Genomic DNA, 27,566 nt, shown 5'->3' with positions numbered 1-27,566 from the left:
AAGAATGCATGGCCAAATTAAGAGGAATGTGTGACTGAAACATCAAGGATTCCTCAAGTTTACATTATGAATCATAGCACTGTTGATATGAGATGAATTAACCATTTAGTCGATGCAGCTTATGCACTGAATTCACACCAAGTTCTGCTGGAGCCCGGCGTGCTGGAGCTCGTTAACAGCCAATATCTGCTGCTCCTTTCATACTCAGGCCTCCAAGAGCACAAGGGCTCATTCTGCTTTTAGTTAGAAGAGATGAAAAGTCTGCGCTTTTCAACCAAGCTCCATCTAGTTTATCATGGACAGCAGCCCAAAACGTTTGGGTGCAAAACCACATAGAAACAGTAACTAAAGCATATGCAAGGGTAGCATTAAGCAACGCATGAAAAGAGCATGCTGGCTTAACACTCCGGGCTACCAGAGCAGAAAGTGCATTCTGCTCCTGTTGAGTTTCTTCTGCTCCTCTTTTCTAAATGCCTGACCCAACTTCCTGGCTTCTCACCACTGGAGCTGCCTCTGGAGCTCATGCCAGCTGTGTTCTACAGCTGATCAACCACACGGGCTGCTTTCCTTCCTGGGAAGAGGGATCACCTGCTCTCACATACATAGAGACCACTGCTTTGGAGAACAAGTCCCACAGCCTTTTCCAAACACTGACATCCTCGGCAAATCACCCATACTCATTCCATGCCAGATGTTGTGCTGCCTTTCCACACTGCGAAAACCCAAATGATTCTCCCTTCTCTGTAGCTTCACAAACATGCACACACAATGGCTCTAACTCTATTTGTGCAGTGTTTAGATCTGTGCCTTACAAACACAAAGCAGTTTCCCAATAAGCTTTTGCAAACCTTACATTAAGGATGCCAACCGTGTTTAAACCTTTTTACAAACCTGCATTCATTAGCAGGGAAGTGCACGACATCTATATGGGTTCAGCCTGATGTCTTGCACATGTCTTAGTGCCTGATTGACCAGCACTGAATAATGATGCCTTGCCATTAAGCACTGATGGTACAATAACAATTGTCATGAAAATTAGCAATCACGGTAACATGTTAACTAAATACAGATATAAACGAACCAGCACAGACTCTGGGCGCATCAAGAGTTTCGTGTGCTTAACTTGAAATAATGAAGACTACAAATAAAATACTGCAAAAATGTCTTATAGAAGCTCAACTTTGACATTGATACAAATAAAAAAATGCAAACGGCTTGGGGGATCAGTTAGCACACATTCATTACAACACAGCTCTTTATCCTTAAAGCAAATGTCTTGAAAAAGAGTGTCCTCAAGAACACAGACTGATTGATGACGGAGCACTGTCCAACAGTGTTTCACTGTAGTACATGTATTTGAGATTTAACTAGATGTGATTCCTATGAGTTTATTGGACAGAAAGGCGGCTTCTTTGTATGCAAGAACACATTTTAGATGGTCACTTCAAATTACATTTTGGATACCCTTTCATTTGTAATCGGCAGGTTTTGCTAACGTGATAAAAAAAGAAAGATGCATATAAATCGGTGATGATTTTTAAATGCCCAGTTTTCATGATTCAAAAAAAGACAAAGTGTAGGTGTAATCATACAGGCAAATACACAGCAGTATTTGGGAAATAAATATCAGCAAATGTGAATTTAAAGTCATACAGCCATACTCAATTACCTTCTGGGACAGACACCATTATTGCTATATATAAGGACATCCTTGTTACTATCTATCAGGAGCTTTCAGATCGAAGCACTAGAGCCAACACAGGGGAATAAAATGTTATGATTGGTAAAGCAAAGCCTTAGATACATAATGATAAATCTCTAAGTTCAGGGTATCTGGGGGCTGTTCGAGTAACTATTCATCTTTCCCATCTTTAGGTTTAAGAATGCTTTTCTTAAATAAAAGCAGCTGAAAAGAACTAGGCAGGCTGTGGGAAAACTTAAAGACGTGGCAACTTACTGAAATAAAAGTGTAAGAGAACTATGTCTAGCAAAATTACAGCTGGTTGGAAATGATTTGAGATGTTACATCATTAACAACAGAAATTAGAAAACAGAAATTCTATCAGTGAAAAAATACCAGCATAACTGCATACAACTCCTTAGCCCTCTTTGAGTTGATGTTAGAAAAAGTACTTGGAAAATTTTCAAGGTTTTTTTCCTCCCTGCCAAAACTCTGAAAATAAGGCCAAGTTCTTTGTGTTCTCCAGGTGAGCAGGACCAATTCCATTGTAATTGACATTGCAAATTTAAAAGTGAAAAGGCTCTGCAGGGTGGCAAAGAGTGAATAGGACTCCCCATGGCTTACTTCTTGCCAAAAAGGCCATACTGCCTGGGCTCCCCCAGTCTGGAGACCCACAGTTCCCAATAGGAGCCTACATCCTGGTCCATGAATTTCCTCCTGAAGGAGTCTCCTCTTACCCTTGGGCTAATGACTCTACTTTCTTATGCGTAAATCCTCGTGAAAATCCATTAAAATTGCTGAAAACTGAGCAGATAATGAGATTAAAGACTCAGAAACGGAGAATAAAAAAAGATGACATTTTTCTAGGCAAATAGCAGGGTTTTTTGAAAGAGATGGGCCTTACAAGGTGAGTAAGATATTGTTGGTAGGTCTGAGAAGTTTTGCAGAGATACATGCTCTAGTTTAAAGATCAGTCTTAAGGACTGGAGCCATGTACTTATAATAGCATGGATACCAATCTTTAGTTATAATATTACACTCAAACCACATCAATGTCTTTCCACCTGGGCCATGAGTGAAAGAATGAGTCATGTAATAACAGGTGCAGGAAGGTAGACACACTATCCAACTTTAAACATCAAAATTATATCTAGCTAATCTCTCTCAGCTCCCTGTCTATATGAGTTAGAGTCCTGCTCTGAGCTGCCTTCTCTTTTTCCTGTTCATATATACACATCTCAGGAGAACAAGTCAGTTAAGTAGCTGGTTTAGTTAAGTGCACATTAGGTAGGGATGAACTCCTCAAAGCTCAAAGATGAGTCCAAGAAAGAGTGACAGTTTCCCAAAATCAAATTTGTTTGGAGAAAGCTTGTTAGCTCTGAAGGCACAATCATCCACCAAAGGTTTTACCATATTGTAAAACGTCTGCAAACTCCCATAAATCAGAAAAAAAAAACAATCTACAGAGGTGAAACTCAAACATAAAGCAGTAGATTTCATCAGTAATTAGTCAAAAAGTACCTTGATTCACCATCTTTTCATGGACTCCTAATCTCATAGAAGCTCTGAACAGAATCAAATGCAACTCCCTCTTGACAGGAATTTTTGAGGAGCAGAAGATGGGAACGAGGCTCAAGGAACTGTATTTTGTCAACTTCTGACAATCTTACCAATAAGACTGTAAAGTAGTTAAAACACGAACTAATTCTGAACAGAAATCTTGTAATAGATTCCAAATGTAGAAAAGCGTATGAACAGCATTGGAATATTTTATCTGGTGTTATTTGGTGGCCATCAGGATCATGACTATCATAGCTTGCACAAATTCTGTCTCAGCGAGCTGGCAATCTCAGGAGGTACAAATAATACACAGGAGACCACAAGAATCCAGGGGGAATAAGTGGATGACAGCTTGATTGAAGTGGCCTGGGAAGGCGAGATATCTACAGAAATGTCTGAATGACAAATGTATGAAGACATCAGCATGTAAAGTGCAAGAACACGGATAGCCTGGAAGAGGACCTCATGGACTGTGGGAGCTAGGATATAAAGGCAAAAGGAAGGGTACTGTATATCTTCGACTAGCTGGGGTTTTATTCACTGCCTACTTTTAGAACATATGGGGAGGTATTTGTGAAGGATGAAAAGCTCACTTCTGCTTATGAAAGTTCCTGACAGAGAGCATTTCTCTGCACTAACCTCAGTGACACAGCTTCAGCTTTCTCCTGTCCCCATGTTTGCTCCTTCCATGGAGGGAACAAATTAGATTATTACTGTCATTAGGAGGAACAGCGGGTGGCTTCCAGGGCCATGGAAACTCCCCAGCCAAAACTGGAGAAAGATTAATTCATTTCATGCAAAGCAGAGGCAACACCAGATCTCTCTGGCAAGTCTAAAGGAAGATCACGTGCAGTGGCAACTGCAAGTGGAAGGAGTCAAGGTTGCATTAATCTCCAACCAGCCTTTCTCAGGGTACTGGAGTAACAAGAAGAACAAATGATACATTTAGTCACCTGAGCATGACTAAGAACCATAGGCCTCAGCAAACATTATGAGAGCTTTAGAAGGAGCTCAGAGAGAGGGCAGATAGCCCAGCTGTCAGAGTAATGGCATTCTTCAGCACACCGGCTGCATGTGGCCCTCGTCTCCAAATGGTAAATAGGGAAAAAAAAAACAGCAAAACCACCCTAACCAACCCCCTCAAAGCTAAAGCAATTACTTCTTCAACAGATGAAACGTATGCAAGCTATAAAATGACAAGAACATACATGATCACACATTGGCTTTCACAATAAATACAGTTAAGTTTACATTCTGTCCAATTTAAGGAAAGGAAAAATGTCTAACTCTGCATTTTATCAACTTTCATAATCATTAGATCGCACTAAAATATATACATCTTATATGGATAAAAGGAAGCAACATCTTTCACCTTGCCTCACTTTAATAACTACAGCTTTAGGTGTGGTGAAGCTGGAGACTGGACATCATATTATTTATATTGCTTTCTCCTTATCACACTATATTTGACTGGGCGTCTTTTTGTATAGAAAGTTTGCTACAATTGCCTTAACAATGTTGACCTCTTTTATAAAAACCTGAAGGCATCTGCAGCTATTGTTCCTGAAGATGTGCTCTCCAAAATGTTACCATTTCATGGCACCTCTTGAATGATAGAATAGAATTTTTTTTGGTATATATTCTTTTTTTATTTTTTTTTCAAATGCTATAAGAGAAAGGAAAACAATCATGGCTAAGGCCATTTGTGAGATGGCATTAAAAGAGCCTACTCTGAGACAGATAAAAATAATGAGAATCTTTCTGTCAAGAAGGATTTAGAAAATATCACTAGCATTATTAAAATTTAATTTTTTACTGTGCTTTTTGGTTCCCCCTTTTCCAGTGATAATGAGCAGGACTGCACACCTCCACATTGCTAGTACTTGTTTTGAGCAATAAATTCAGCCTTCCAGTCTGAAGACATTTCAGACAACAATTTTGACTGCTATAGGCTTATTTTTCAACCTGTCCTGTGCTTTGAGTCTTCCTGTAAAAACCAGTTCATAAGCTAATTTTCCACAAGGCCGGTGGAACAAATAAAAATCAATTTTTGCCCAACTGGTTCTGAGAAAACCTGGGAATAGTGAAGACAGAACAGTGAAAAATAAAAAGAATCGATGTATTCACAAATGGTTTACCTGATAGAGAACTATCAAATTAGTTGACAGGAGATACTTGCCACTATTAGAGTATTTTCTTTTCAGCATGTTACAGTATTTCTATTAGGGGAGCAGAAATGCCTCTACTTTGTTATGACCTCAGACACCTTGGTTTAATAACCACTCCGAGCCTCCATGCATTCTGTAAAGCTACAGGGCACAAAGTCAAAGTGCAGAAGTACTTGCAGATCTTGCAACCGGAGGGACCTACAGGCCCAACCTGGCTTAGAGTGGGTGTAAGTTTTCATGATCTCAGAGAAAGAGCAAAGATTCCTGTCTCCGTGAACACAGGGAGACATTCATGACCTCAGGCCAACCTTGTCAAGAGGAATTTGGTCCATCAAGAAGGGAAAAAATTGTAAAACGCTGCCCAGACTTCCCTCCCCAGCTGAAAAGAAAACCCAAACGTTCAGGAGAACACTGAAGACTAGCCGGTTTAATACCTCTTGGAGAGCAGAACACAAATTTCTCCAAAGATGGGAATCCCATTCTAAGACTTTCAAAACTTTCAGAACTCCAAGTACAACGCAGAACATAGGCTTTAATATTGCAGCTCAGTTCCCTTCATAATCCTCTCCACTAATTAGGCAAGCGCTTTTGAAACGGTGATATTGAGATGGATGGTTGCTTATGTCTGTCTGTCTGCAGTGAGGAAAACATGTCTGAAAAACCAACTGAAGAACAGAATCTGCTTTTTGCTACAAATTAAACATCACTCCAGTGGAAATAGTACAAATCTGTAATTTCCATGCTTAAGTATTAGGGAAGCTATTTTTAAGTAGCTGTAATCTTCACCATAGTACGTAGCATTTTATACACTCCTTCATTTTTATGAGTTGGCATTAAAATGTGACTCGTTTTAACAGGAAAAAAAAAAGATTAAGTATGTCAATCTGAAGCAAAGCTGCACATTACCTATTTTAAAATATTGTAACACCATGGAGACATCATTTCCGAGGCCAAACAAAACATTACTCAATAAAGAAATGGCATGAAATATAAAATATTCAGCAGAGGAAGGGTACTTGGAGTTAAGCAGTTTCACTGTCAGTAAATAGCACCATAATAAGTAATGTGCATCCAGAAAAAAAAAGTATACCTGTTCTTCGCTACTCAAGATGTAGCACCTCAGTCTTGGAAACTAATACAGATACCAGTCATCTACTTAAGCACACGCAGGGAGAAACTAAAAACACCACACATTTCGATTATGAATCTCCCACAACTGATGTTAATTTGCTTATGATATCTGCCTGATTTAGAGCTAATCTTCTGTAAATTAACTCCTAATGCTGTCTGAAATAATCCTCTTAATGCTGGTCTGTCTTGAGTACTTTATATCAAATACCATGAAATACGCAAGCATAAACAAGGCATGCAGTATTTGCAGTGCTGTTGGCTGCTCTCAAATATTTGCTGTGGGGCTCAACTGTGCCATGAAGACACAAGTGTGGTGCAGAGCCGTGCTGCCCTGGGGCAGCTCCGGGAAGGCACAGGGGCGTGTTGCTCCGGCTGTCCCTTTCACAGGGGTCAGGATGCCAGGACTGTGTCCCACCGCTGTTGGCTGCCTCAGAGAAGAGATGCTCTTTATGTTTTTTACAAAACGGTGCAGGAAGTGCAATTCCATATTCCAAACCTCCCACCTCCAGAAGCACATGATAACGAGGAAAAGCAAACAGTTTGAGCTTTGAGATTTCAGAATGACAAGATGGGTGTTAAACGGCACTAATTATCAGCTGGAAGCCTAATTTGTCAACTGGTTTGAAAAGAGAAAGACAGACAATTTCATTTCTTCAGATGGAGAAATATTTTAAGGGTATTGCTTCAACATTGGTCAACATAATTATTATTGTCAGTGTGCAAACTCCGTATTCAAAAATATTTTTCCACTAAATCCACCGGAACAATTTTCTCCCCCCAAATTAATTTAATGATACAGCTGAATGCCTAATTGATATTTGTGAGCAATGCCATTCTAACATATTATTTTCTCAGTTTTTGAAACATAAATGGCAGGCACAAGTTTGACTGAATGGACTTCTTTATGTTTTAACAGGCTGTTTATTGGCCCAGACTCCAACATGTAACAAGCACAATTGCAAGAGCAATACATTTTTAATTGAAAAATTCATGTATTTTTACTATGAAAATAACTCAAATAACAAGCAACTTTGTCATGTAAAAGGCTTTAAAATTTTTTTATATGTGGAATGTTGTTTAAAAATTATATGCTCACCATAGCAAATGCTTTTAGGAGGCTATTAAAAGAAAAAAGATATATATTGTTTAAATCATACTTTATTGGAGCTTGCTTTTTCAGTACGCTAAAGAACAGATAAAGCACAGTGATCAGTGAGCCGTATGTGTCCAACAGCCCTTCAAGAGCCTTGTGGAAATGTATAAAACAAGCAGTGATACAATCCTTTGCCAAACACCATCATAAATTTTTTATTTGGCAGCTAACATTCTCACTAGTTTTCTTGGCAGCAATTGGGACCTTTAGCAAGAAAGGTGCAGGAGAAAAATACCTTGTTTAGAGATGTTTTCAACACTTTCTGGGATTTTTCAGAACTTCTGCCTGCAGCACATTTTACAACCACGGTCTCCAGTCACCTGATGAGTAGGTGGTGGTTTTAAACTTTTTTTTCTAATATAGACAGCCTCCTACCCCCCTCTGGCCTTCAGCCTCCGATGTGAGCGTGGAGGGGGGCTGAGGTGCTCCGCAGAGATACAAGCGATTGCTCTTCTCTGTCTAGACAAAAAACTGAAAATAATATCAGAATGTACCTCTCATTGCTCCTGATACTATCTGTATCTGATTCCCTGACGACAGAGATAAATGAAAAGCGAACATATGCTGATTACTTGTGCATTATTTCTTTGGAGATCTCTGCAGAAAAGCTGGTCACAGGTGCAGCAGCCTGGTCAGCCGTGGGCTGCCTCATCCACAGTAGAGTGGGACAGAGTTTTGTACCCAGATCTGCTCTTCAAGGAGTTGCTTTTTGTTTGTTTTCTAAGATGTACTATACTTGACATCTGATGCACAGCTTTCCTGAGCACACACAGGTTTGCCAGTGCATTGTCTGTGTGCAAACACGGCTCCAGCAGTGCTCTGGTTTGGGCTACATGGGATGGAATTACACAGTGGGCTCTCACCAGTTCACTTACAGAGCAGATATTTTATTTTATGGAGTTTCACTGCTTCAGAATAGAAATAAGACTAACCTATTCTGCATCTCAGCAACTTCCTTCAGAAGTTTCACAACAAGGAGACACATTACAGCCCTTCGCATGGACATGATGGAAACAGTTTGTCTTAACCAGATGTGGCCCAGGAAAGGTACATTTTCCCCATTTGTCTCAAATTAGAAAAGTTGGAATTTACTTTTAAGACAGCATAAATTGCTTTAAACACAGGCTTAATGAAAGTGATGATGCTACACTTGCAAAGGCAACCCAATAGGCTTTCCCACAGCTTGTGCTCCAGCTTTGGCTCTCTTGTTTACTAGGGCCATCATCCACCCAAAACCTTTAAAGAGCACACACAGACATCTAGTGGCTGGTGAAAACACTGCAATCAAGTCATTCCATCTGAGACAGCTCTACCGGAGTCACTGAAGTTATGCCAGGTATGAGTGAAGCTAATTTCGTCTCTGTTACAACTACAGATGGGCAATCAAACAGGAGAGAACAGCTCTCTTTGTGCCATCCCAGGTAGTCACTCTGCCTCTGGTGAGAAAGCTGCTCACTTGACAACTCTGGCTTCCTAAATTTCCCTCAGCACCAATCCACTTTAATCCACAGTCTGAGCTACTTGTGCCTTTGCATTTCTCTCTCCGTGCTATTATTTTGTTGTACTCAAAAACAGAGGGGTTAAACTATGCAGTATCATCTGAGAGATGCGCTTTCTGAGTGCAGCTTCACACAGTGGAACTCGATGGGAAAGCCACAGAGCAAAACGATTTTGCAGAAAACAAAAATACCCAGCCGATAATAAATTCTAAATTGCTGCTGGAGGAATATGATTTGATCTACAACCCGCATCCATCAATGGAAGGATGCCTATAACATCGGTGCGGTGTGAGTCCCACATCTGCAAAGGAGATCAGGAGACACGGTTTTGCACAAGGCTGTAAGAACCCAGTTCCCCGATCCTGCTCTCACACCAGTTTGAATCAAGCGGTACTCAGCGGTGTCATAACCCTGTACATCTGTGTCAGACCCTGTGTTGCAAGGGCAAGGCTGATGCCAGGAATGCAAAACAGATGTTGCTTTCCCAATGTTTTCTTGTTGTCGCTTCAGTTGTTTTCACTGGGTTCTGTTTTGGTTTTGGTCGGCAGGACTTTTCAGAGGGCAGACTGGAGCAGCGTTTCTGCCTCTTCCCTTTTATTTTGTGTGTGTGTGTGAATATGCACAGAGCCTTAGTTACAACGGGGAAAAATCTGCGTTTTTTTCTCTTTTTTAAGCTTCATTTGAGCTACGCTCTGTTCCCTTGGGGCAAAGTGAAAGGTAGCTATTTGCGGATGGGAAAAAGGGCTTTTGTGAATAGCAAAACTGCATCACCGAGCAGCTTAAGAAAAAGATTTTTTGAAGTTATTTTTACTACTATTTTAAGAGGAAACAGGGGTAAATATATCTTTTTTGCATGTTGACTCATTAACAAATTTGGCAATAAACACTTTATAATTAAGTCCACCGGTTTACTGCTGTCCAGAAGTTTCTCAGTACTCTTTGCACAGACGGTTTTGGAAAAAGTAGAACTCAGAAACAGCAAAAAGCAACTCCCAGCAGCTTGCTCAAGCAAATCTATCAGAGGCTTAAACTCACTTCTGAGCACTGAAATTTGAGATGCCGTATCAAATAAGCAGTTCTTTTTCCCCAAAGAGAAGAAACTGGGTGTAGCTAACCTAGTGCATAATAGGTTTATTCTCATTCACAAAACAGGAATTACTTTATGGCCCCAAAGTAAAACTAGTGCAGAAATATACTAGCAGATTTGCTGCAGATGTGCGTTGTGACACGTATGCAGGGAATCTGCTATTAATCACATGCTAAGATTTTAATATTATGTAGGGTAATGCAGGCAATCATTATGGTGAAGGTTCTGGATTCATAAAAGCCTAACCCACAAATGGGTCTTTTAAATTTAATACGTTTGAGCTCACTCTCACACTGCCCCAGTTGAATTCCCTGCTTCAACCCCCACCCCGCACGCTGTTACATACATTTATTTCAATATCTATTGTGTGATTCTTTTTGTGGTGGTGCTCGGCTTCTTTCACTGTGACACATGACAGTTGTTGGTGAAAGTGCAGCTTTTCAATTCTTCCCTTTGCCAGACTATGACAGGAATGTCCTTGTTAAGAGGGGTTGTTTGTGAGACCTCTGGATCCGCTTCTAGCGCAGGAAATGGTCTGGCTCAAATGTTGGAAAAGCCATCCTTCACCTGAACCCTTCAAAATGTGTGTCCGAACAGAACTAGAACCTATGTATCCGTACCCGGGTTAGGATTACTATGGACAATTATACCGTGAAAATGCATTATTCTGACAAAGCAATCAATCACATTATTTCTCACAATTTCAGTTCACCCCTAAAATTTTCCTTACCTCCATAGCCAGCTGGATATTATATTACCAAAGCTGTTGAAAGGGTGTAACACTAACCATGAAGCCAAAGGCCACTAAAACTATGCAATGCATAAATTTTTATTGTTTGCTCAGCATTGAAATCTCATTAGGGCTCATAACTCATCGGCACACTGCAAACATTTGCATCTGCTGATCATGAGAACTTAGAAGGAATGTACACCTTTGGCTAATTTACTTGTAATGTTTTCAGATGAGACTGTGTGTGTGTTGCTTTTTACTTCCTTTTAAAAAAATTCCTCACACAGTTGCAATTGGAATGTCCACTTTTTAAACTAAACTTTCATTAGCAGTTTCTCAAGGTTGTTCTGTTGCTGGCAGTGTTCATGATCGTCATTTTACAAAAGCTTCATTTGACTTAGTATTCAGGACAGTCATTGTTTGAAAACTGTGCCCCATAGAGCATTTTGCTTCATTCATCCTTTTCGCTTTATGCAGTCACATTTTAATTAGATTAAAATTTGTCCTCCAATTAGCTTTCATTAAAGTATACAGTTTACAGCAAAAATCTCCACTGAGTTGTGCTTCAAAACTGTGCCTAAAGTTTAAAATTAAATAACTGTGCAAATGAAGTGATTATGAAGATTATTACTATGCAAAAAACATCAGTCACTTCTTGGTTTACTTATACATTTAACTCTGTAATTTATTTTGCCAACTTCAATACCTTTGTGTTCTCCAGAGTAGTAATCATAATAATATCTTGCAGTTACAGGATATCTTTCATTCCTAAGGATCCTCAGGGGCCTGATTCTGCAACCCTTATGCACATTGGTAGCTCTGCTGAAGTCCTTGAAATGATCTGAATCCGTGCTCCTTGCCCCATGTGCACCAAACCCAGCTACAGGTCAAGTGTTCCCATGCCCATGGAGCATGACTGTTATGTAAAAAGTACTTTTCCCTATTGCTGGGTGAGATGTAGCAGCTCTTCAATGGCATGCAGTTACAAGACTCACCACTTTAAATGAGGGTGTGAAGACAGTTACTCCACCTGAGTTAAAACTGAAGAGAAAACTGAGAATGTCGTTATCCAAATCAGAAATGGCTCGGTACAACACGGGCTGCATCTCTCGTGTCATTCATATCTTCACATTCAACACTGCCAACTAGCAGATGCCCAGTTGGTAATACCTCCTGCACATGCAAATTTACTATGTGCTGAAGGCTATATAAAGTTTACAGTTTGCAAGACTGATCCTACAACCAGTATGGGCATTTGTTCTGGAGCAATCTCTCAGTGGAACACATGGGACAGTGAGTTGGAGCAGAGCTCCGCAGAAGTGGATCTGTTTGCAGGAAATTCTCTTCCAATAGCAAAGAGCTATTCCAATAGCTATAAATATATACTCATATTAAAAAAAAAAAAAAAAAAAATGAGAGCGAGAGAAAGACAGAGAGATGCAGCCAACATTTTAAAACTAAAAATAGAGACACTTGGGTTACAAAAACAGGGACCTGTCTTTGCTCTAGCAACATTTTTGTGATAGGAGAAACACAGCTGAAAACAAATATTTTATTGCAAATGAAATGTGGTTTAAAGCCATGAGAGAGCAACTTCAGCAAAATGCAGCAGTGTACAAGCAGTGTTTCCTATTTACTCATGCACTAATTGGTTGAATCATTAGTAAATCTTCGCATTACTGAGTTAAATAGCATTATTCCCACTTAGCAGATGGCAAAACTAAAGATTAAAGGTGTCAAAGGCTAGAAGGGAGCTTATAGTTTAAATGTTCTGACTCCAAGCCTTGTACTCAAGCCAAAACCATGGTTCTAAGATGCAAAGCATCCAGCAGCAATACTAATTTTAGGAGTCATACTCAGGTCTGTCCTCCTCCCTCTGCTCCCATTTCCTCTTGGTGTTCATTTCTGCCATCACATTGCAGCATGCCAACCTCAGCTGTGCTGATTCAACAGCTTGTGAGTCCATGCGATGAATCAGATCAAGGAATTGATCCAGGACAAAAAAAGAAAAAGCAAAAAGTAGATTCAGGGAGAGCAGAGCTGTTCTGCACACGATCAATTCAATTTCAAGACACTGACTCTAGAACAGAAGTATGCATGAAAATGAGAGGGGCAGTGAGTAGTTTTGGTGGCAGAAGATCCCACTGTTGATACTGATAGTTTCGAATCACAGAATTGAAGCTGAAACCATCCAGAAATTTTCAAATTTTCCTCTTTTTTTTTTTTTCTCTCAAATAACATTTTTTATACTATACTACCTCTGCACAAGAAATTAGCAGAAGGCAATTCAGAAAATGGAAGTGCTTCACTGTCCTCAATTAAAACCCCAAACACCAAATTCACCCTCTAAATTATATTGACAAGACTGCAGAAATACTGCTCCATTTCCTCAGTGGAGTTGTCGTGTTTCAGAAAATACAGACAAACTAGCCATGCTTTATGTCAAGAGTGCATTTACAAACAGTTTACAAAGGATTCAGATGATTAAACATATACAGAGACAGTTAATAAAATTTAGGAAGCTATTTTGGAATTCTCCAAATCAAACGATTGCTTGCAATCCCGGTTACTGTTTTCTACCTTCGGTTCAGCTCTAATGCACACTATCACAACATTCTGTTAATTCTTAACAAATTATTTGTGTTAGCAAAATTGAAAAATAAAAAAAGCCTAAATCCTACGTGAAGTAATGCATTAAATAATCAGGACTTTGAGACTTTTAGGATAAATGAATCAGATCCAAGACTCAGAGATACTTGGAGGTAGTTAGCCAGCCCGTGCCGTGAACTAGACACTTCATGGCCCTTAAAAATCTCAGACTTCATCACCACATATGTGGGAATTATGCAATTTTAAAAAGTTGGCCAAGTGTCATCTGAAAAGGCACAAATGCTGAAGTAATTGCAACAGCTGAGGAACACATCTTTTCTTCGACAAAACATCAGCATCATGACAGGATGCTTAAAGCTCCAGCGCTTCATGCTGGCAGTGGAAAAAAAAAGCCTAACAATAGAAGCCTCAAGGAATGCTAAATATAATTGGTATCCTTACAAAGTACAGCATGCTCAGTTAGAAAAGAATGATAAATTATTTCTTGTGATTTTACTCAGTCATTTTAAGCAGGTTCTTCTTTTAATAGTTTTTACATGGTGCTGGACACATGGAACATTTTTAATGAAGAAATAATCTTAGTTTACTTTTTATTGCTACGTGATTTATAAGGTTTAAAAAAAAAAAAAAAGGTATCTATTCTGGTAGTATAGTATATTTGGTGCTATTTTTGCCTAGGAATGGAAACTCAAAGTGGAAATAGAGCCATTCATTCACACTTACAGGATGACATCCCGTTGACAGGCATGCAAACTTGGAAAGGTGCTACACAGTCACTCTTAAAATACTAGTCTATATTTTTTTCCTTCTAAGCTTCAATTAAGTAAACGTTAAAGAGGGATCAGTACTTCATTAAGGCTAAGGGTTCATCGACTGCAAGGGATCATCTTTCAGAAGTACAAAGACAGAAAAGTCAAGGCACTAACTACTAAATAAACTGTTTTCACAACAGAAGTGGCACCTTCGAGACACTCTATAGAGAGATGCTGTGCTGCTGCACATCTACTCACTCAGATTTTGATTTTAAAGATAATTCCCTACTACCATTAGAAAGGTCATCAATCTTCTCTGTGAAGGATTTGGTTATATGCGGTCATATCTGTCTGTATATATATATATTTTAATTTGGAGACAATGAAAATCATAAAAGGCATGAAAACACAGTTGAGGTAGATATATTCACAGATTCTAATACAGCTGGGACACTGCTGGTGCTAATGAGACCTTAACAAATGAGATCTTGTCTGGCATGCTGTACAAAACAAACTACATTCAAATCCAAACAGAAAACAGGCAACCTCAAACCTCCTGAATTTGTTGACTTGAGCTTACAAGTCTTATTGGAACTTGTTCTCAAGCTTGCTTCCAAAAGTCACCCAAAATTGGAAGGACCTTTATAGTGGGAAGAATGGAAGGAAAAGTTTCCACGTAAGACCTGGCATTTCAAAATGGTAGATAGAGCAACCGAGCCCTAGAGGATCTTGTCAAATTCCTGCAAGAGCAGTTCATAAGACTTCAGGTCTATCATAACTAAATCAAGATGTCAGGACTCAAAAGCCACACCATAAATCATGCACTCTGAGATCTAGGTACATAATCCTTTGCCTTTCCTTTCTGTTGGGCTTCTGCAGTCCTGTGCATGCCTCTGCAAAGCCAATAAACACATGCTTTCCCTTCTTGCATACAGAGAAAACCTCAGCTAGTCCCAAATTTTAATGATTTTAAATGATGTGTTCTGTCACTCCTTTTCCACCAGCATTCTTGTTTTCTTGCTGATTCTAGAAAAGCCTTTGACCTACTCATGAAAACACCATTTCTATTTCTGTCATCCCAAGTTAACAAATGAGGAGAAAGGAAACTCCTGTGTCACTCCAAAGCTTCACCTTCTGAGTTCCCCTGCCTCATCACAGCACTAGTCCTCTAAAGTAAAGCCAGCAATAAAGGGCTGAAGCTTCAATGAGACATCAGCACTTGCTTAAATGGTGTTCCAAATCATGGGCTAAATGGCAGCGGCGGTCAGCAAGAGCAGATATTTACTTCGTGCAGACTCTCTGGATACAGTGGATTTATGGCTGCCAATTCTAAACAAGGCTGCTATTGTCTCTTCCCATTTTATCTACCTCCATTATTCATTTATGTTGATTTTGATTGATGAAGACAGTTTAAAAAAGGAGGGGAGAAGGGAGGAAGGGGAGAGAATACTTCAACTGCTTGGTCTGTAATTTCTGTGAATCTACAGTTCATTCTGGAAGAATGTTACTCAAAAGAAATGTCAACTTGCACATTTTGGGAAGAATGTTTCCTTTTGCTTTTCTTTCTTCTAATTGAAATATAGGAAGCGGGGCACAAGCAGTGCTTGTGATACATATCCGATCACTGTAGATACAGCATTTCACACTGCCATCAGACAGGCAAATCAGTGTTATTCTTTTTAATGAACAAGTATTAAGACTTCAGCAAAAACTCTTTTACGTATTTACTTCCTATGCCTCAGCTAATTAAGTTTTAGGCTGGCTTGATCTGCCAAAAACTGCTTGGATCACAGTGTTGAACCGAAGCAGAGTAGATACAAAGTGAAAGCATCTGTCAGAAAGTCACTCTGATGACTGTGGGAAGTCATAAAGAAGAGGCCCAGCTTTTGCTTTTTTACTTCCAGATATACACTATTTACTGACCTCTCATTAAAATATCCTGACAGAATACTGATAGTTCCTAATCTGATACATTTATTTCCATGGGAGTCCATGTCTGAGGCCTAAGAAGAAAGATTCCTGAGAGTCATTCAAATTCTGTTCACAACTCTCCAAGTTTTAAGTGAGCTTGCTTCTAAGCAAGCACTACAAACTTACCAAGCTCTCTGCTTACTTATGGGAAAAAAAGAAAACCAAATGCATTCACCACATTTTCGTATCTCCCTACTCTAAGATCTGTCTCACCTATGCTGACTGTAATGTTCACTTGATTGCCCATGGCCAAGGGCAGCCTAGTACTCAGTTGAATATTTGGTTGCAGGATTTCCTTTCTAGTTCCACCCCTTTCAATGCTTTAAATAGTACAAAGAAATTATAATACAGCAAGAGAAGGAGCAAACAAAATGGACAGATAAATTGTTAATAGACTGTTACAAGATAATCAGTCACTGTCATGTTAAAGAATCAAACCCTCTCTTGAAATTTTTGTGTTTGAAATACTGGTCTCTTACAATGACTGACTTTTCAGGAAGAGAACTTTGCTCTTTCCTATTAGCTTTAAGAATCTGTGGTTACAAACAGTATGTGTAAAAAGGAAAACTTGAATTCCAAGAATAAACAGACAAGGGAAGGAAGAGTCTGTGGAACTGCTGAATATACAGAAGCCTGTTGCTTAACTACTTCGTTCATTCTACAAGGCATAATTACATCTGTCTTTTTTAATATTACATGGTTCTTATTACTTTCTGTACCATCTTTCATGTTTCAAGGGAGTAGTCCTGCTCCAAAGCTTACTCTAATTACTCTGTATTTCTGCAGAGCTCTACTGGCAACTCCTGTTGATGGACACAAGAATGTGTGCAAAATCAACCAGTTCTGGTTCTGAAATTCCTATCTTCACAATTTTGACTTTTCAAAATGATCTGCTCTTAATACAATGTTAGTTGTTGTCAAAGGCTGTCAAATAAACGATAAAGCACTCAGGAAGTAAACATCTTTCCTCAAGTAGGTTTGTATATATTTCTGCAAAAGAAAAGAATTCTGAAAGTAAATAAACACATGGGAGGATTAGAGAAGCAATAAACAAAAGCATTTCCGCATTTTGAATTTAAGAAAAGAGCAGCCTCTTTCCAGCCACTGCCAGGAAATATTACTGCACCAAGATGAAGTTTGTGCCGTCTAGAATATTATTTAATGCTAAGGCATATGTGCAAGTACACATGTGTACATACACACACACTACATGTACATCCTCATTCAAAATTCAAATCAGGTTTCTAACATGCCATTAAGGACAGTCGAGCAGAGCATTTTAATACTTGTTAGAACAAACACAGGCACGGGATTCTTTTTTTGTCGTTGTTGCTGTTTCAAGATGATGAAGCTAATGCTGAAACCTTTCAGTCCTAATGAAGGAGTTTACAGGGTTCTTGATCCCTGTACCCCACCTTGATTCTCCCGCAATCCATCTGAAAGCTTTAAAACAGTCTCCAGCATCAACATGGTACAGAGCCTGTTGAACATGCTGATCTGCTCATGATTACTCTTTGCCACTGTAAAACAATCTAACTCCTCAAGTGAATGGAGTCTGTAGCAACAATGGTGTTATTGACTTGTTGCTCCAGCTCTATTTAGTTATTACCCTCGAGGCCACAATCAATAGACTTTGCACCAAGTCAGCCTAATAAATCCCAGGCTTTCACTGGAGCTTTGCCAGGAACTGCAAGAAAATCTATGGCAGTCAAACACTTAGAGTATGAATAACATAGAAAGCTGTACTGACAGCTGTATAAATTAATTAACAAGGAATGTTCTTATTCTTTTAAGAAGATCATAATGCACGTTCACCATGATTTAAGGAGTCACAGGTAGAGCAACAGAAAAATTACCTTTGTGCTTTCCTTTTAAATACAAATCAAATGTAATTAAAAACATAACAGCTTCAGATTACCTTTTCCTCCCTTTGATTATTGGATGTGCAAAAATCTGCACTCATATTACTACAGCAGCCATTTAATTACTCCAAGTTTTATTTAAAAAGGAACCTACCCAGCAAACACTGAACGCTTAGCGTAAACAGTGCAGGCATTTTAACTTGATAAATGTTGATCGTTGTGCGTTTGTGTTACCATATCCTGCATCTATAACGGGGATTTAAATCCTGTTTGTAATACAGTGATTAAAACAGAAACAAATAGAAGGGGAGGAAATAGTTATTCAAGTAAGAGGTTGTCACTAGTGAATTCGAGGTTCTTTCAGTTCCTCCTGTAATAAGCAAATATTCTGCAGACTCAGCTCTGAGGCTCCTGATCGCAGTGTCCGGAGATGCGCCGAACCTAGTGTAGCAAGAGCTTGGTGCCAGCCCAGAACAAAAGAATCTCCTTTTCGCACGTTGAAAACAAATGTAGCAGATCAATAGGCTCTTTCAACTGATTTGTTGCCCCAGTGGTACTTTCTGGGAGCATTCAGCTTTCCTAATGAGGGTCACGGCTTTGATGAGAAGCAACAAGCCGGGGTCAGGCAGCCAGCTGGTCTGGCACTTGACACTCGCTGCGCAACGAAGGTGTGTGATTGTGTGCACAACCTCCAGGCAGAGACAAATGTTGAAGACTGAGTCGTGGCAGTCTTTGCTTTGTTGGGAAGGGATGGAAAGCTTAGACAATCAGTACGAGCTACTATTAGCCTGGAAACATGAGATTCATCTGCTTCATGTGTTGACAGCACTAATGTCACAGGCAATGTGAGAGACTCAGAGCAGAGTGGGGCTTTTCCCCTCTGCTCTACACAACCGTGATTGAGATCAGTACTTGCTAACCCACCCATCACTCGGGTGGGTGCACCAAGCATCTCACTATACCACCTAACTAAGCTCCTACTGACAGCCTGGGGAGGGCTTGGTGACAGCAACCAAACCGGTTAACTTGAGGAGAAGGCAGTGAGGAGACATGGCGCAGGCACCTTCAGCTGGAGCATAAGGTGTGATCATGCTCTGAGGTATCCTTCACCCCTGTGCCCAGAGAACCCTGAAGACAGACACCACAACCATAGCAGTCTGATCAGATTAGCTTTCCTCAGACAACGAGGCCTCCCGTGGTCACTTCAGTACTGCTTGCCATCAGCAGAGAGGAAGAGATGAAGTTCATTTCATTGCTCTCAGTTCCTCTCCTCTGTGGACAAAATCCTCAATTTCTGTTTCAATCCCCCTGCCCCAAAAGGACTTAAGATTTGTTTTGGGGGAAAAAAAAAGTTACACTTTGCATTTATAACCAGACCTCAAAGGCAACTGATTCCACCACTGAAGGAACTTCAAGGTTACTCCACTGCTGCTGAAACCTCCTTTCTCCCTTTCTTTGCATTCTAAGTATATTTCATAACTTTGTTTTAAAATATCCCTTTCTATATAGTCAACTGTAAGGCACAAAACATAACTTCTCTTTCATGAGGCCAATATCAACACCCAAAATTGTGTCACTGAAAGCTCTGTTCCTATCTAGAAGTCTAGAGGGCAAGATGTGTGAGAAGCAGCTGATGGTTTGTTCACATCCTAGCATTCACTACTAGCAGTAGTGTGATAGCTCACAACACACAAAGCAATGCAATGCTGGGATCAGTCAATACACGAAAGAGAGAGACTGAGCAACAACCTGCCAAAAGCAACAGTACTGAATCTAGTGCAGGCATCCTTTTTCCTTCTGAGTCAGTTTTTGCAGCAAGCTCCACCATGTTCTCATGAAGCACTGTACTGCTGGAAATAGCTCTGCTTTCCTGATGAGATTCAAAACTAAGTTCCTGGTCTTCTGGGAGTCGTTAAAGATCCTGAGATAAAAGTGAATCTCATTAGCCAATTCTAAGAAACTCTTACGAAGAGGAACTCTAGAAGAAGGGGTAGCTGTTTATAAATGCAGCAGTGCAGAATTTCTTGAAGTTCTTGCCCATATTCTGCATCTGACCTCAAAATTCTTCTTTCATGTACTAATTTGACTGTCTTATTTTTAAGAACTGCAACAACTGCCCATGTTAGCAATCTTATAACAGTATTTTTTTTCTAGTACATAACTTGTACATGAATAAGAACATTAATTCCTAGGCATACAGCCACTGCAAGGTAAAACTTCCAGTACATTGCATCATTCTTCAAAGTACTGCCTGCTAGACTACTCTGTAATTGCTTCTACTTCTTGAAATAATCACCTCTGAAATCTCCATTTGGATTTTGGCAGGTGATAATCCCAAGGGGTACCATTGCGGTGGCCAACTACTCATCCCCTTCCTTTGTTTAGCTTTCTTTTTTTCATATACTTGAGGGCTGGCCCTAAGACTTTGACCAGTAGTAGACAGCCCTGTGATGGAGCAGATTTAGAGGATGAGAAATGGAAATGGAAATAGAGAACAGTTGAAAAATACCTACTTTAATTTGATTTTGGTTTTCTGAAAAACAGTCCCATGCTTAAATGCACTTCTAGTAAAGGACCTTAAAAGTTGTACAGCTACTTTGGTTGTTTTTCTAAATTCAAACGTGATATCTCACTTTAATCTTAACTGCTTCTTAAGTTGATAACACTGAACAATGTGGTTCTGGAACACACAGGCCAAAGAGAAGCAGGAAACATTTTTCTTTCCAGCAGGTCCACAGAGGTTTAATAAAAAGAAACTCTTGAACAAGACACTAGTGCTGAACATAAATGATAATATTGCATGGGGCTGGGTTTTCAGTGACTTGTTCCTTTCTATCAAACATTCTGCAGCTAATTGACTTTGGAAAAGAATCCGTGGAAAGCTGGTATGGCCTGGTCTGCTTTAATTGGGGTGGCGCCCATCAATAGTTTCTCAGGATCAGGGAAAAGGCATCCTCCCTCCAAGACAGGCTGCTATTTACTTGTGTTCCTTCAAAATTCTTTCGTCATGATAGACCGGATCAACCCAATCTAAATGTTTTGATCTGTTACATATGTGGAAAATGAGATACTGGCACATGCACAAAAAGCAGCTGCTTTCTAAGTGCAGCATCTTAATGACCTCTATACAGAGCACAGGGGCAAGTGAATTAGTCCTCTACCAATGGAGACAGCTTTAACGTCCAGTCTCCATGTAATATGGGAAAGGAAACTCAATGCCTGCCTTAAATGATGGAATTAAGCTAGATGTAACTTGCAAATTGATTAATTTTCTCAGCAGACTGAGATTGATCTAAGTTTTCTCTTTTGTGCTGTAAGTATTCTAGGCTTGTCCTGATGCAAGCTAGCTAAAATAAATTAGCTAGTGTGGAATAAATTTAAAGGGACACTGACAGATCTAATTTAGCCCCAAATTAAAGATAAAAGTGAGAATACAAAATAAATATTAAAAAGTCAGTCAGGAAAAAAAAAAAGAAATGTTTCTGTGAGATTTCTTATAAAGAAATAATTTTCATTTAAATAATATTTGCAAGCTGCAATTGAGTTCTGTGGTGAAGGTGAAATCACTTACATTCAGCTAGGTGACACTAGTAAGCCTATTGCAGCTCTTCAACTGCAACCACTGACAGCAAACAAAGAAATGCAATGTTTCTAAACAATGATTCAAAGTTGGGTGCCAAGAGTTTAAATACATTGCAGTCTTGCTAGCCTAATATTTTAGGAGATATACATAAGCTTTTAAAGTATTTTAAAATATCCCTGTGATTATAGACAATATGATAACTCCTGGCATGATTGCTTTGATCCAAAGTACCACGTTGCCAAAGGTCTTCCTGTACTGGTGCACTAACCCTGGAAATCCATGTACTCCACTAATCAGCTTCACCTGTTGGCAATGACTCTGCAAAGAAGCAGTTCTGTGGGCTCATAAATCTGACCCAACATGCCTGAACTAAGACAGGAGAAAAAAATTCATTTAAATTCACGTGACAAACAGTTTAAACTAACTGATTTTGTGCCAGTTTAAAACAGTTCCCCAATCTTATTCCTGTTTCAACTTCAGAATATGCATGTGCATTAAAAAGCACACACGTACAAGTTTTAAGATGAGTTTTGTATAATCACACTTTCCCACCTCGCTTTCCGTTCCCTTGGCCACAGAGCAATGTGAAACTTGTAGCTGCATGGGGAGCTCAGCCAGCAGTGTGACTGGGTGCAGTCCTCCAGTGATGGGAACTCAGGAAAATGTGCACGCCTTGCTTGCCACTGTATGAAGTAAGATCTATGGCATCCATACCATAAATGATTTGCCACCCCTCATTAGAATTTAAGTTGCTAACTGAGCTCAGAACTTTCACATCCTATTTTATTTACCAGACGCTTTTAAATAGTAAATAAAACTTCATGTGCTTGGTAGAAAGAATGAGTAACAGCTATTGAAGTTCCTTGGTGTGGGAAGAGACACAGAACACAACTTTATCTGTAGCTGCATCAGAAGGAGTTTAATAAGGTCTGAGAGTAAAACACAGAAAGAGGAAGGATAAGGTTAGTTTTTATAGCAAGACAGAAATTGATTATTATCACCTTAATGGTGATAAATACAATGATATCAGCTGTCCTATTGCTCAACTGGATGAAACAGCACGTATTTCATTAGCCTAGGAGATTCATACTTAAGAGGTGACAAACTGAATTGGCATTAAGAATAATGTTGGCCTTTATAGCTTTTTTTTTTTCCTAAAGAAACTGTTATTTTATTGAACAGGGCAAAATTCACATTTAAAGGAAGGCTTTATTTGTCACATACACACACACACACACGTGATCTAAACTCAATAAACTGAACAAGGCTTTTCTCTCTCCCTAAATCAGTATAATAATGGTAGTTTTGTTTAAGCTGCTTGTTTGTACAAAAGCCTGTAGATATATAGACCTCGGGGTAATCCTATTGCTGAAAGTAAGACCTAAATGAAAACAAATCTTACTAGCAGATCTCTATTTTGAAGACAGCTCTATTCAAATTGGCTGTGCTGATTATACTCTGAGATAACTCGCACACCATTTAAGGTTGATCACTTTAGCAAACACAAGCTTTGTACTGCAATTTTCTAGTCTTTCATTTTCCAGGATAGCAAAGACCTCCACAACTACTTCATGAGAAAGTTACATAACTTTAGGCCACCAGACTCTTCAGGGAGAAAGAAATAGATGCAAAAGCTCAATTATAAAACTCTACTTTAGAATGTTAAACGATACTGGATTTTACTGCTTCTGCATGTTGAAGAGCATTTTCTCTTTTTCTCCTTAGTGCATACACTCATCAGAGCTCAGAACAGCAGCAGGATGACTCTTTTTACTCCAAACAACATCTACACAAAACTAGCAAGAATGATGTTCAAAAAACTGATCGTGCCTGTTCTCTTCTCAAATTAAATATTATTCTGGGGAATAAGTAGCATCTATCACAGAGATGGCGCAGAATGGGAAAAGGGAAAACCTAAAAAGAGAAATCTCTTAGAAGCCAACTGACTTTTCTTCAGTGGGCAACAAAAAACACATACTAGCAGAAAGTTGGATAGTGCTTATTTTCTGCTACGACATCAACAGGGCCAATCAGTTTATGTCCACCAGTTACTCCCACGTAGTTTTAATCTTTAGATGGAATCCTTTCACTTCCCCTACCAAAACGCTAGCAAAAGTGAACTGATAAGCCCTAAATGTAATATGGCCAACTTCAGTGTTCCCACTTTAAATTTTCTATCGAAGTGGATTGAAACTGTCACTGCTGATATAGCTAAAGGGTTGCTCCAAGTAACATTGATTGAGAGAAGACATAGGAGCCCACAGCCTCTGATGGTGGCTTAAACACCCCTTGCTATTTCACAGCTCCCTTCCACTCCCTCAGTTGACTGGTATCCTTTCTTACAAGCATGTGCACAGATATGTTTGTGTCTTGTGCAGAAGACATCATCAGGGGTTGCATTTACTTCTAAAAGCAATTTTCAAAGGCAATTTTTGGGTACTGGTAAGAACACTGCGCTGTTCCTACCAAAAGATTCCACGATGAATCTTCTGGTAAGGGTCCACAGTGAGGTGGGAAAAGCAGTACTAAGCTGCTGGGCCCTTCCCCCCCTCCCTTAGCCCCTTCCAGGCTGCATACACAGCAGGGGAATGACTGGGCTCGTGCTCCCCATTCATTGCAAGCTCTGCTTGCTGCAGTGAGGGCACAAGTTTTAACTAGTCTGCTGACTTCAACAGGAGCATTTACTAACACAACAAATGTCCACCAAGTCAGGAGTTCTTTAGAATAAGGATTACAGAGCTCTGACGAAAAATAAAATTTAAACAAGGGAGGTGATGGGCTGACTCTGAAAGGACAGATGATTTGGGTCAGATGTGCACTAAAAGCTTCAAAAGTCAGGTTGCTTTTCTCTTAAATCCTTTGTTTATATGCTCAACTCTGCCTTTCCCCTCTGGTTTCTACCTAAAAACTTACTTCTTCCTCTATACCTGAGGCCTCTTATCCCTCTCTGCTTTCCTTCCTTGTCTGGTTCCCACTCCCTATGCCCATAAAGCAGCTTGTTTTTCTACTCTTTTTCACTCTTTGTTTACCCTAAATCTTTTTAAAGATTATTTCCCTCCTCCCAATCTCCCCAGTAAATCCATTAGGTGAAGTGATTAATTCACTGTGCCCCAGGAACCTGCCACAGCCACATTCTGAAGGGGTAACATGTCATTGCACACAGACGATACGATGGGGCTAAAATAAGTGAATTTGCCTTTGTTGCAGAGGAAGCCTATAGCATATCTTGAACCCAACTCTGTAGCTCCAAGTCTGAAAGATATTTAACTCTCTGAATGGGTAAGGCTCCCTGATGTCTTAGTTCACTTGGCCCCTCTTGCTGGCTAGCAATTCAATTTAAAACTGATACAGTGGGCTGAAGTACTCTCATTGGATTATTTCATCTAACTAAGCAAGGGACATCAGAAAACGCTCACTGATTAGAAACACAGTTATAGCTGTATATACTCAGAGTTACTAATTCATTAACAAGACTGAACATTTTAACGTAAAGTTCAACGGTACCATGTGACAAAGTACCTCCTCCTGCCCCCCAAGGAAGTCTCACCCTAATTCTAAATATTTGGCATTATCTTAAACCTTTCAAAAATGACTTTTTATCACCTTCCCAGTGCTCTGTATGTTTGTGTTAACAAAAATATGCATTACTGTAGTTATCTACATGAATGTCTAATACCCATTGAGTTTTGTAATTTCTTGGCTTCCGTGAATACCAGTGGCAATGAATCCTTCAGATTGATCATACATAGTGTAAAAAGGCAGGTCTGATTCTGGGAGCTAAGCCAAAGCAGGGAGCTTGCGTGGAAGATATTTTTAATTGGGGAATGAAGATTTTTTTAAAAAACAACCAACCTGTCTGTGCCTTAGTTCTCTGCTAGGCTGATGATGTGACAATTTCTTATATTGTCTCTATGTTTTTGTCCAATTCTAAGAGAAAAGGGTAGAATAGCAATTCTGGTAAAAGCAATGCCAATGAAAGAGCAATACATATATTTCTTAACATATTCATACACATCTATTTGCTTGTTCCTTGACAGATGAATTTTCAGGACAGCATTGCTCTGTTGGCACATCAATGCTCATGAATACAGTACACCAGGGGAAATAAAAAATGGATTTTATTAAGTTTATTAGCAGCTAAAAACATGATACTTCAATGCTGGAAGTAAAGTAATCCACCTACACAATTTGAATGGAATGAACATTTGGCTTCAACCACTGCTCATATGTAAAATATAAATCCAGTTTCTCCATCAGAATTCCTTTGGGGTCTGGTTTTACACTACCTTGATCAAACCAAGAATTAAAGTTCAAGCTAGTTTCCATTCCCATATGGCAACATGACCGACACGTTTGTATTAGAGGTGCTACTCCTTCCACACCGCTCTTCATATCAGCATTTCCCCAGCTTCTCTTTTTTTTTTTTTTTTCTTTTCTCTTTTGTTTCCTTTCTTTTAAATTTAAGAGGATTTTAAACATCATATAGAGAATATATTGTAAAAACAATGGAAAAAGTCATTCAAAACCTGAAAGGCACTTCTAAATGAGTTCTCACCTCTCTGCCACTAAGTATCACCTATGGAAGAGAGAGCTGCTACTGGATACAGATAACACAAGAAAAGATTATTTTCGCAAGAAAATCTTAGAGCTTAATGTAGTTATTTTCAACCTAAAGAACACATGATAACACAGAGGCTGCATATTTAAGGCTGTATTGTAAGAACTGGACTTGTGAGAATGACTACTTCTGGGTTCAGTCCTGTCACTGTTCCAGATACACACTGCATTGATTGGGGATCCCTCTGCACCGCTGTGACAGGACCTTTCCATCTGTAAAATGAAGACTCACCTCCCACAAAAAGATGCTGCAAGGCTTGGTTCATACCTACAGTGTTCTGAAGCTCTGGGGTGAAAACAGGTGTCTACATCTGAAATACTGATCTTATACACCTACAGCAATATCTACAGTAAGCACTGGTGACATATTCTGACTTTTACTGTACTAGAAGACGACAGACCTGATTTCCTCCCAGATCTCACTGTTGGCAACTGGGAGGCAGCCGTAAAGCCGAAGGCAATGCTACTGCTGTTCTTACTACAAGGTTTTCACAGCATGGAAAACCTTCCAGCTGATTTGGACATCTTACTGTCCATCAGCCAGAGGTGTCCTGTTAATGACCAGGACAGGTATACTGAGGTTGCTACAGATCAGGAACTGTAAGCAGCTCAGATTGGTTGTGTTCACAACTTCAGGTTGCTGCTATTTCTCTAGAAATCCAAAGCTCTTGATTAGCATAGGATAGTATCAGCTCCAGGCAAAAGACTTCCCCCATCAATCAAGGAAGAAATGGATCTGATAAACTAGACCACCTTTCTCTTCCCCAAGATGTGGGTACTTTAATAAACAGTTACCAAAAACCAAGGTTACAAGAACAAATGGGAGAAAAATGATGGGTAAGTTGGATACCACATCTGGATACCAATCAGATAAATGCAAGAAGATAGCAGTTGCCAGGACTGCATGTTTTAGCAATGAAGTGCAGGGAAACAACAACAAACTCCAATTAATCACTTGCCCATGTACAAGAGGGAGTTAAATCAGCTAATCATGTCTACCATCATAGGCTGGGTACTACAGCATAGCTCAGAAAGTCAAGCAGGTAGTGATCATTCCTTATCTGTAAAAGCAGCCATATTTTAATATACGGTGCTTCACCCCACCCTTTTCAGAGAAGATTGATAAGCAAAATGATGAAGCTTTAATGAGCTTAATTGCAAA

The 27,566-nt window shown here is 39.5% G+C and overlaps 1 protein-coding gene across 4 annotated transcripts in view; it reads right to left on the bottom strand.

Moving 5' to 3' along the window:
• The window catches only part of VTI1A (vesicle transport through interaction with t-SNAREs 1A), a 249,894-nt gene that overhangs the window by 4,374 nt on the left and 217,954 nt on the right, over window positions 1–27,566 (bottom strand). The window contains exon 9 of one of the 4 annotated variants that reach the window (XM_085229581.1): window positions 12,941–12,962. The exons of the other annotated variants lie outside the window; for them this stretch is intronic. Coding sequence (XP_085085707.1) covers window positions 12,956–12,962 — 7 coding nt within the window. The 3' untranslated portion in view covers window positions 12,941–12,955. Of the gene's footprint in view, window positions 1–12,940; window positions 12,963–27,566 lie in introns of those variants that run through there. 4 annotated transcript variants of the gene reach the window in all.

This window comes from Meleagris gallopavo, chromosome 8, assembly GCF_905368555.1.
Source record: "Meleagris gallopavo chromosome 8, MGAL_WU_HG_1.1, whole genome shotgun sequence".
Classification (NCBI taxonomy): domain Eukaryota; kingdom Metazoa; phylum Chordata; class Aves; order Galliformes; family Phasianidae; genus Meleagris; species Meleagris gallopavo.
This window is presented reverse-complemented; position numbering and strand designations above follow the sequence as displayed.